The following is an 11,376-nucleotide window of genomic DNA, read 5'->3' on the forward strand; positions in this document are numbered from 1 at the left end:
TACCTGTCCACACGTCCGACACGCATGTGGGTGGGTAGATACGTTCATCAGGGCTGTCGTCGATCAGTTCCACTCGACCTGTTCCTAGACCAGGCAGCCCGCGCGTTGTCGGATTCATTACGTCATCGGCCATCGATCAGCCAATCCGAAAGCGTCTTTCTATTGGTCATGTGACTATTCACCCCCACACCCTTATAAAATACTCCCACTACTCCTCGGCACGCAGCACACGCGCGTGCGGGTAGCACGGGTCCGCATGTCCACAGGCGCCCGACGCAATTACTATGGACAAAATGGCGTCCTGATGACCATTGCTTTTTCCGAGAACTCTTCGGCATGGTTGATTTCATATGATACGTAAGTGGATTAATTGTGATAATTAACGGTGAGTGATTAGTGGAGAAGACCTTTTTATATATTGCGATGTATATTAAATTTTATACCTTATATAACTTTTAAGTAATAGTGTTTTAAATATTAAATTTTCTATTCAAGTACACAAAGATAAGTATTTTAATCTTTTCATTTCTGTGTTTTTTAAATTTAAGTTTTGTTCTTTAAATTTTTATAATTTAATTTATACCATAAATTATATAAATTCCTGAATCCTTCTAGAAGATATTTTAGATTCTTTTTATAAGTTTATTATTCAAATAAGGTAATTTTGAGATAATTTGCTCTATGAATTATTTGCATGGGGGTATTGCTTGACCATAGAGATAGACCACACCTCCTAGCTCATTGTTGAAATTATCGTGCAGGTAGCCTTTGGAAATCGGCAGCAAATAATCGATAGCTTCGTCCAGGGACAGAATCTGATCTGACCAATGGGCTGTCGGACTAGGAGGGTAAAAGGCGATCCTTATACGCACCCCCTCGAATCCGTTTCCACAGATCAGTATATTGTCTAGGCAGCCCCTGGCTACTTTCGATGAATCGAAAAATGGCGCAAAAATGCTGGACAATCACCATATTCTATTATTCTTTAAATCATTAGAAACTTATTATTTTAATCTATATTATTTTATTTAAAAAAGGGGTGGTCTATAGTGGTCTATAATACTCAATTTTCACTTTAAAATTATTGTAATATAAATAATAATATGTAATAAATAATGCTATCATTATTTCAGATTGGTATCCCCAGAAATATTATATTTTATAAAATCTAAATAATCTTATTAATTTTCTTATTACCTTTTCAATTAAAGAAATATTCATTTATAGATAAAATATAATTTTCAATAAAAATAATGTATCACTAATTAGACTTTATAATTATTTCTCCTTATTATAAAGTAAAACGTAGGTAGCACGTCGTTATAAATCACTCTTCACTGAAAATATTTAATACAATTAAACTTTTTAAATAACACTTCACGAAAATGAATTTTATAATCGTCTCTTTTATTAATTTACGTAGTAGTATCACGAGAATCGTAGAGATTTTAAAACGGCAGTGTGAACTCTGTGCACGATATACCGAGACTAAAAGAATATCAAGTTCGTCTTCCTGATCGGGCTTGGAACTGCACTGTTGTTTAAAACAACCCTTCGGGCAATCCGGCAGGGGTAAATCCTTGAATCGGGAGTATAAATAGGGGGAAGGGAACTAAAAAAAGAAGGAAGGGTGAACAGTTTTTGGTCCAGGTGCCAGCAGCCGCTAGGGGGTTAAAAAAGAGGGTTAGGAAAAAGGGGGTTCTTTCGTTTTATTTTTTTATACCGAATACTTGGAGCAAACGGAAATTCCAGATGATATAACGACACGACGTTGATGAAATTCTCTGATCCACAGTGTCAAAAATTGTATATCTCCTCAAAAATTAATTTCTTAAAAAATGAAGAATAAAAATTGTCTTATTTATCTACCATTATTCCTAGTCATTTCTAGATTTTCTATAAAAATATGCACTCGCATAAACAATTAGTCTATAATGTATATAAGACATTTGCAAAAGCATTGTACATTTAATTCATACTTCGCAAAGTTTTGCACGGAACAAAGGAAAAGCACGTTTCGCACATTGTCCTATTGTTAACATTATACATTTTCACGTATGTTAATCTAGAAAATTATAAAAAATACAAACGACAATTACTCGCTTGTATTTTCTATAAAATGTTTTGAGGGTTGTTTTAATTTTGAATATATTTTACGGGACGAGAAATCATTTCCCCACTCTCCAAAAATTGTTATGGATATGATACAAAAGTATTGCACCTTCTGCAGCCCAAGGGCTAGCTATTTAAGACTCTAGAAACCTTTTCCCCAGCGAGTAAAGGAATAATGTCACAGCCACCTATCGGTAACCGTTTTAGTTCCCTAATCCCGCATTCCAAGGACCTTCTCGAAGGCTGCCATTGTGAAAAGGACCCGCGGACCCTCCGCGCCAAGAAGAGGCACCTCCACCAATTCCCAATAGAGAAACATCTACGTTCAAAGTCCAAAATCGATTACCGTATACCCTGCCCTTCTAAAAAACTATACGTACTCCAATAACAACAATCTTACACAAAATACAAATATTTTAATATTAAATTACAACTTCGAAAGCAAATAAAATACACGAAAGCGAATATGTAAGAAAGATCTGCACGTACAAATGAATTTAATGATTTAATTATAAGAAGGCGAAAGGAATATCGATATGAAGATACAAATTACGAAACACTCGTTCCTGGGAATTTTAAATTCAATTTGTACTATGTTAATTATTCACTGTGCGATATATACAATGTTTGTTGGATTTTGTTTATAGAATGATTACTTTCCTCGAAGTTTCAGGGGCGCTGATGTTCTTTTAATAGGATCGTGTATTTTTGTGGACGTATTCTTGTGGCTGATGAAAGAATAAATTTATTAATATATGATTTGTGGACCGTCGGATGATTTTGGATATGGAAATGCTGTGTGTAATTGTTTTTGAATTGGAGTAGGGTAGTGCTGTTTTTGAGGGAGATTCTTTGTGCGCTTCGAGCTCTTTCCACCTCGCATTTTTCTTTAGGTTTCCTGATGCAAATGGATTTATGGACTTTGAGTGCATTCGAGGAACAACTCACGGATCTTGGGATAAGTTTGTGTGGAAGCAAGTATGCGTAGGTGGAAAGAAAGTTTAATTGGTGGAGCAGAGGGTGGTTGCTTTATTTTATAAATGTTATCGGGGTAGAGGGTTGTTATGAATCCATTTGCGAAACTAACGCTTTTTGAATCGGTAGTGTTGAAGGGTGTGCGATGAGGAGGTGGAACGGAAAGATCAAAGTTCTGGGAGTTTGAAAATTTCGGGAATTCTATTGGGGATGGATGTCTTCTGACCTATTTCAAATTTATTTTTGAATTAAAAATTGCCCACGGGAATAATTCCACAGGTCTCAAAAATTCATATATGGATATGATTACAGAGTATTGCACCTTGCACCCCTAAAACTAACGCCTTTAAGGTTCTTAAAAGCTACTTTAACTGCGAGTAAAGTTCAACCCTAATAGCCATCTATCGGTTGGAACCCCAGTTCTTCAACTACGATCCCGAAGACTTCTTTCTAAAGCGGGTTTTACAAAAGTATAAGAGTATGTTAAGGAACCCTTATAAAAAAATTAGATATATAAAATTCCTAAGTATATTTATAATATGAATGACAATTATAATAACAACGACAATACTGGTAATAATAATAGAAGGAAATGAACAGGAAATGAGTTTATGAACAGAAGCGAAACATTTCTAAATAAATGCTTTCTGAAGAAATGCAATGTTCATTTACCAAACATAGTGGTAGTAAAAATAATCAACGATTTTATATTCGAAAAATGTTTAGAAACATCTAGACATTTATTTATTTTTGTATTTAAATATAAAGCTGCGCAGTGCCTTAGCTTCCTCAAAAAATTGTATTTGGATATGATATACAGAGTATTGCAATGAAAACCCTTTCCAAAAGATTTATATGAATGGAAGTATACGGATTCTCATGTGAGAAATAACTACTCCTTGTAGCCCTCTAGTGGAGGAATAAGTCAAATTAAAAAATACAGTAATGAAATTTTATTATTTTTGTATTGTACATTGTTAAATAAATGTACTTTAAGAAATATTCTTTAAATGCATAAAATAATTTGAAAAGCTTTTGTATAATAACAATAAACTTTTTCAATATTCTAGTTTTTTAAAACAGATTGCAACAAAGTTTTATAAACATTTCTATTATTCTTTTATTTTATAATAAATAATAACTATATAAATTATTTTATAATACATTCTATAAAATTAAGAATTTATCAAGTAGTAATTAAGAATTTATTAAAAGATGGATTTATTTATACTGGTCCTAATATATCTACATTTGCTGTTGTATCCTGAACATTACTATGTGCTATCATATACTCTGACACTGATATGTATATACCAACTAATAACCCAATTACACTAGCTATATAAATATTACGTTGAAAAATGATACATGTTGCAACACAAAGACCAAAATAGGTAGCATATCTAGCAACATTTTCCTTCTGTTTACGGCCCAGGATATCAGAATCTAGAACAAAAATACTTATTTCATATCTAAACACTTAATGTAACCATTGTACCTCCTATAAAGTATGTTAGTAAACATAATAAAGTATAAATCTTACTTATACATAAATTATCTCTCTTATAATATCCTTCTGCACATTTTAAACACATGTCTGGACCATCACCTGTGCACCCATTACAAGCTCTATCACAACCTAAATGAAATAGAGAAATTAATTCTTCAATCATCACTGAAACATCATTGTTAGAACTTACTTAAACAGGAATGGCTTCCATCTTTATTAATACAAAACTGATTTCCAGGACAGTATTGTTCACTTTGGATACATTCATCAATATCAAAACATCCTTTATCTTTTACCATGTACCATCCTTTCACACATTTCTTACAATTCTTTGGTCCAGGTCCTTCACAGGGACCATCACAGGCAGCATGACATTGAGAACATAGTAGTTTATTCTCATCTCTATATGATTCATAAAATCCACTAGAACAGTCAGAGCAGTTTTCTCCTTCATATCCTTTGTCACATAAGCATCCACCAATTCCTTTCCTAGTTCCTGCTCCTTGGCATTTGCCATTGTTGCTGCAAATTTTATCTGGATAACCAGGACATGGTACACATTCTGGACCAAAATGATCTTTTGGACAACAGCGTTCTGTCTGTTGAATACATATATAATCATAAATATCAGGATGTGTTTGTTGATGATTAAACCACCATTCTTCTATCTTGCTCTCTAATTCTTCAGCTAAAGCTTGGCATTGAGTTTCACCACGTTCTAATTCTTTACATAAATGTTCTTGTATCTCTATTAATCTAGTTTCACTTTTTGAATATGAACCTAATTTATCTTCCTCCCATGCACTGTCACCACCATCAAATTTTTCACGGCTAGTCCTCTCTATACCCTGTAAGATAGAATTTAAATGTATAAATGAAAATACAGAAAATTTCCCTTTTCATTCAAAACACATAATAAATAATGGACTTACCTTTTTAAAACTATTTGTCAATTGTTTACAAGCTGCACATGGAGGAAATTTGTAAGCTTTGAGTTCTTCACTTGTAGGTGCTTTGTTACATTCCACGTATGCTAATATGTTAAGTAAAATAAAAAAACCTAATAAATGAAAAAAAAGAATGTTAGGTTTGTGCATTATTCTATTTGAATCAGCTACTACTCTACGTTCGGATTACTATAATAGAAAATTGTTTCTTTCGTTTTTAAATTAAGAAAAACATATAGTATTTCAATAATTGAGTTGGAATATTTCACGTAAGGTCATAATTATATGAAATATCTCAATTATATCTCTAAATTATGCGAATAGATAACATCGGGTCTCCGACATTGATAGCAGAACACCATGGGCTAAACAAGTATTTTGTAAATAAGTTTGCGCATGTTTTGAACAGATTAAACATGGTTGAATCAATCTATAGATGATAAATGTTAATTTTTTTAAATAAATCAATAAAATACCTATCTAAAACATCCTTTCCTTTTAAAATAACTTAAAATTTAAGACAATTAAACGTTAAAATGATTCATTGAACAATGTAAGCAATGAAGTAATTTTATAAAAAGGGACGATGTATTATACATTTTTATAAAAAATGTTAGGGATTAGAATAAAATAATACAATTTAATATGTCATAATATCTATTTTTAAATTATTTTTATTAAATTTTCCTGTATATTCTCATAAATGGTATGTGCACATCTATTGCAATACCGTATTTCATGCCGGCAGTAGTGACGTGTCGTCAAGTCGTGTCAAATCCGGAAGGTTAGAAGGAGGGAATGTTTTGTTAGATACAATTCCTTTAGATATTTCATTAAAATATGTTGACAAAATTTGAGACAAAATCTGCCCGAGTGAAAGGGCTATCGTTTCACCCGAAACGTCCCTGGGTTCTTGCAAGGTAAGTATCATTTACTCTCCCATCTCCTCATCAAGTTGTTCAAATGTAGTTTAATAGATTTATACTCTCTTTTACAGTTTACACAATGGAGTTATACAATTATGGGACTACCGTATGTGTACTTTATTAGATAAATTTGATGAACATGATGGACCTGTTCGTGGAATATGTTTCCACAATCAACAGCCATTATTTGCATCTGGTGGTGATGACTACAAAATTAAAGTATGGAACTACAAACAAAGAAGATGCATTTTCACATTACTAGGTCACTTGGATTATATTAGAACAATTGTATTCCATCAAGAATACCCATGGATCTTAAGTGCATCAGATGATCAAACAATCCGCATATGGAACTGGCAGAGCCGTACCTGCATTTGTGTCTTAACAGGACACAATCACTATGTAATGTGTGCACAGTTCCACCCTACAGAAGATATTATAGTATCAGCTTCTTTAGATCAAACAGTAAGAGTATGGGACATATCTGGCTTAAGGAAGAAAAATGTAGCTCCTGGTCCAGGAGGCTTGGAAGACCATTTAAAGAACCCTGGAGCAACAGATTTATTTGGCCAAGCTGATGCTGTTGTAAAGCATGTTCTTGAAGGTCACGATAGAGGTGTTAACTGGGCATGTTTCCACCCTACATTACCATTAATTGTTTCCGGTGCTGACGACCGTCAAGTCAAAATGTGGAGAATGAATGATGCTAAAGCATGGGAGGTCGACACTTGCCGCGGACACTACAACAATGTTTCTTGCGTCTTGTTCCACCCTAGACAAGATTTAATTCTCTCAAACTCAGAAGACAAGAGTATCCGCGTATGGGACATGTCCAAACGCACATGCTTGCACACATTTAGAAGAGAGCATGAAAGATTCTGGGTCCTTGCAGCACACCCTACCTTAAATCTCTTTGCTGCTGGACATGACTCTGGAATGATCATCTTCAAATTAGAAAGAGAACGTCCAGCATATGCAGTATATGGAAACGTTCTTTATTACGTGAAAGAGCGTTTCCTTAGAAAATTAGATTTCACTACTTCTAAAGATACATCCGTTATGCAGATACGTGGAGGTGGAAAGACACCTCCGTACAGCATGTCCTATAATCAACCTGAGAATGCTGTCTTAATTTGTACTAGAGCGCCTAATAATATTGAAAACAGCACTTATGATTTGTATATGATACCTCGCGAGGGTAGTTCAAGTACCGATGCCGATACAAAGCGGGCTTCGGGGGTCACTGCCATTTGGGTTGCTAGAAACCGTTTTGCTGTATTAGACAGAGCATATTCAGTATGTATTTAAACAAATTAGCCCCCTTAAATTATCCAAAAATAATTAAATATTATTCTCTAATTTTTTGTTGCAGTTGGTGATCAAGAATTTGAAAAATGAAGTTACCAAGAAGGTTCAAATTCCAAATTGTGATGAGATATTTTATGCTGGCACAGGAATGCTTCTCTTACGAGATGCTGATCAAGTAATCCTTTTCGATGTTCAACAGAAGAGAACATTAGCAGAAGTTAAGATCTCTAAATGTAGATACGTTGTTTGGTCCAATGATATGTCTCACGTCGCTTTACTTGCCAAACATACAGTTAATATTTGCAATAGACGATTAGAATCTCTGTGCTCTGTTCATGAGAATACTAGAGTGAAATCAGGAGCCTGGGATGACTCAGGAGTTTTCATTTACACTACTAGTAACCACATAAAATATGCAATTAACAATGGTGATCACGGTATTATTCGTACATTAGATCTTCCGATATACGTAACCAGGGTTAAAGGCAACCAAGTTTACTGTCTAGATAGAGAATGTAGACCAAGGATTCTTAGAATAGATCCTACTGAATATAAATTCAAATTAGCTCTAATTAATAGAAAATATGAGGAAGTTCTGCATATGGTTCGCAATGCAAATCTCGTTGGCCAATCTATAATTGCATATCTACAACAAAAGGGGTACCCTGAAGTTGCTTTGCATTTTGTAAAAGATGAAAAGACAAGATTTGGTCTCGCACTCGAATGTGGCAATATAGAAGTCGCTTTAGAAGCAGCAAGATCCCTTGATCAAAAACCCTGTTGGGAAAGTTTGGCTCAAGCAGCTTTATTGCAAGGAAATCATCAGGTCGTTGAAATGTGTTATCAAAGAACTAAGAATTTCGAAAAATTATCATTCCTTTATCTCATAACTGGTAACTTAGAAAAATTACGCAAGATGATAAAAATAGCAGAGATTAGAAAGGATGTATCTGGACAGTACCAGGGTAGTTTATATCTTGGTGATATCTGTGAACGTGCAAAAATATTACGGGTATGTATCTGTATTACATAAATTAATTTCCAGGAGAATTTTTATTTAATTTTTATTATCTTGTGTTTCAGAGTTCTGGCCAAGCTTCTTTAGCATATGTAACAGAAAAAATTCATAGCATTTCATCTCCAGAGGACGATGTCCTTTACAGTTCCATGAGCGAAGAGCTTTCTTCTCTTGAAAAGGGAGCAGAATATCTTCGACCTCCGGTACCCATTCAACAGGCCGAGAATAATTGGCCATTATTAACAGTCTCGAAAGGTTTCTTCGAAGGTGCAATGATGTCACGGGGTAAGAGCCAAGTGGCTGCTGCATTGGCTCCAGAAGACGATAGCTCTGTACCTGCTGAAGGCTGGGGTAATGATGAAGAATTAGGAATAGATGATGAAGAAGGTATCGAGAATGAAAACGTTCCTGAAGGAGAAGAAAGCGCTGGGTGGGATGTTGAGGATGTGGATCTGCCACCAGAGCTTGAAACTACGGCAACTACAGTGGAAGATGGTTATTATTCACCACCGACGAAAGGAGTGCCATCAACTCAGCACTGGATGAATAATTCCCAATTGCCTGTAGATCATATTCTAGCTGGGTCATTTGAAACTGCATTTAGATTACTGAATGATCAAGTTGGCGTTGTTGAATTTGAAGCTTATCAGAATCTTTTCTTGAATACATTCGCTCGTGCCAGAACATCATTTGCTTCGTTGCCGAATATACCCTCGTTGTATGGATATCCTCAGAGGAATTGGAAAGAAACAAATCCAAAAAGCGGTCTCCCTGCAGTTGGGTTGCATCTTACTGATTTAGTTCAAAGACTTCAAGTATGCTATCATTTGACGACTGGTGGAAAATTCCCAGAGGCAATAGAAAAGCTTCAAGCTATTTTACTCAGTGTACCATTGCTGGTTGTTGATACCAGACAAGATATCGCAGAAGCTCAACAATTAATTCAAATCTGCCGAGAATATATCCTTGGTTTGAAGATGGAAACTGAGAGGAAGAATCTTCCTAAAGCTACTTTGGCTGAGCAAAAACGAATTTGTGAAATGGCAGCTTACTTTACACACTGCAATTTACAACCCATTCATCAAATACTCACGTTAAGGATAGCTGTAAATATGTTCTTCAAGTTAAAGAATTATAAAACTGCTGCTTCCTTTGCAAGAAGGTTACTCGAACTGGGACCTAAACCTGACTTAGCTCAACAAGTTCGAAAAATTTTACAGGTTTGTATCTTTAGTTTAAATTAAATGTTATTGTTCAATGTTTTAAATACATATTTTGATGGTTTTTTCAGGCATGCGATAAAAATCCAGTAGACGAACACCAATTAGCGTATGATGAACACAATCCATTTTCTTTATGTGCAAGCACATTCGTTCCAATTTACAGAGGAAAACCGGAAGTTAAATGTCCATTATGTGGTGCAACTTATTTGCCACAATTCAAAGATACAGTGTGTAAGATTTGTGAAGTAGCAATAATTGGTAAAGAATGTATTGGTTTGAGGATAAGTCCTGTACAATTCAGATAATTTTTTATGTTTTTTTTTTGCATTAATATATCTGACACTACTGATGAATCATAATTATTTCAATCTATATTTCACGATATATTAATATAAGTTCTGCTATTCCTTAAGTATGTCAAGGGTATTATATTTTCAAAAGTATTGTAAATATGAAGCATATGGATATATATCCAGTCTTAAGTATGTTTTTACAATGATTCGTAAAGAAAAAAATATGGATTTTAATATGTTTGTACTGTTATTATTATTTCATATTGAAACAGTACATAGGAATTATATTTTAAAAATATATAATGAAGTTACAAATAAAAACTGTAATTACATTTTATGTACTTTATCTATAAAATCTTTAATTTGTACAACTTATTTTATAGTCATTATGCAGCATTTTTTAATCATGGTATATTTTTAATAACGTTTCTATACGTTCAAATAATGTATTTCTTATTTATAATCAATGATAGTATTAAAAAAATGGTTTTCAATTGTAGCATAATTTAAAATAATAAATAGCTATAGTTTAAATAGTTGCTTAAATTGTTTGATTCAAATATAGTTTATAATATTTAATTTTTAATGAACTTCGTAATCATATTCAAAGCGTCATAAACAGTAATTGAATTATAAATATCGAACAAGCCATCTTAATAAATAAAAATTACTAATATTTTAAGATTTTTAAAGTTGGTAACGTCCGATTCTGTGATGCAAGTCCTATGCAATAATGGGTAAAAAAGTGCAAGAAATATTTCTATAGATTATAAATTTGCTGAAGTGAGATCCTTTTCAACAGAGTAAGATTCTGAAATAAAACTCTTTTTATAAATTTCATGTTGTGATTATCTAGGAATACCTAATTATATAGGGAAGTTTTTTATTACACCATTTTTGGTCAGTTTAATAAACGTTTTCAAAAGGACATAAGATTCAAATTACATTATAAATGTTGCATTAGATGTTTGTAAGATTGCTTTTGCGTCAAATATACCATTGAAACTATTATTTGATTGTAATCGCAATAGTGCATCCTGAATAATATATGTGCATTTAGATCA

General features: G+C 33.5%; 2 protein-coding genes across 5 annotated transcripts; one reads left to right on the forward strand and one right to left on the reverse strand.

Annotated features, from left to right (window-relative positions):
* Window positions 1-4,278: 4,278 nt before the first annotated feature.
* Creld (Cysteine rich with EGF like domains) lies at window positions 4,279-5,951 on the reverse strand. 4 transcript variants are annotated; one of them, XM_034315087.2, is made up of 5 exons: window positions 5,888-5,951; window positions 5,530-5,657; window positions 4,788-5,445; window positions 4,631-4,726; window positions 4,279-4,533 (listed from the first exon to the last, which is right to left on the reverse strand). In XM_034315087.2, exons 1-5 carry the CDS (start codon window positions 5,904-5,906, stop codon window positions 4,313-4,315), a joined length of 1,122 nt encoding a protein of 373 aa, XP_034170978.2. In that variant the 5' UTR covers window positions 5,907-5,951; the 3' UTR covers window positions 4,279-4,312. The 4 variants fall into 4 exon arrangements, with proteins under 4 accessions (XP_034170978.2, XP_034170977.2, XP_034170980.2 ...); XM_034315086.2 differs by having other exon boundaries at window positions 5,530-5,951; XM_034315089.2 differs by having other exon boundaries at window positions 4,421-4,559; window positions 5,530-5,951.
* A 315-nt stretch (window positions 5,952-6,266) lies between these two features.
* Window positions 6,267-10,540, forward strand: alphaCOP (coatomer subunit alpha). The gene is made up of 5 exons (XM_034340801.2): window positions 6,267-6,464; window positions 6,542-7,766; window positions 7,843-8,790; window positions 8,862-10,016; window positions 10,088-10,540. The coding sequence occupies exons 1-5, from the start codon at window positions 6,385-6,387 to the stop codon at window positions 10,322-10,324; spliced, it is 3,645 nt and encodes a 1,214-aa protein (XP_034196692.2). The 5' UTR covers window positions 6,267-6,384; the 3' UTR covers window positions 10,325-10,540.
* Window positions 10,541-11,376: the final 836 nt, after the last annotated feature.

This window comes from Osmia lignaria, chromosome 15 (genome assembly GCF_051020975.1).
Source record: "Osmia lignaria lignaria isolate PbOS001 chromosome 15, iyOsmLign1, whole genome shotgun sequence".
Taxonomy (NCBI): Eukaryota; Metazoa; Arthropoda; class Insecta; order Hymenoptera; family Megachilidae; genus Osmia; species Osmia lignaria.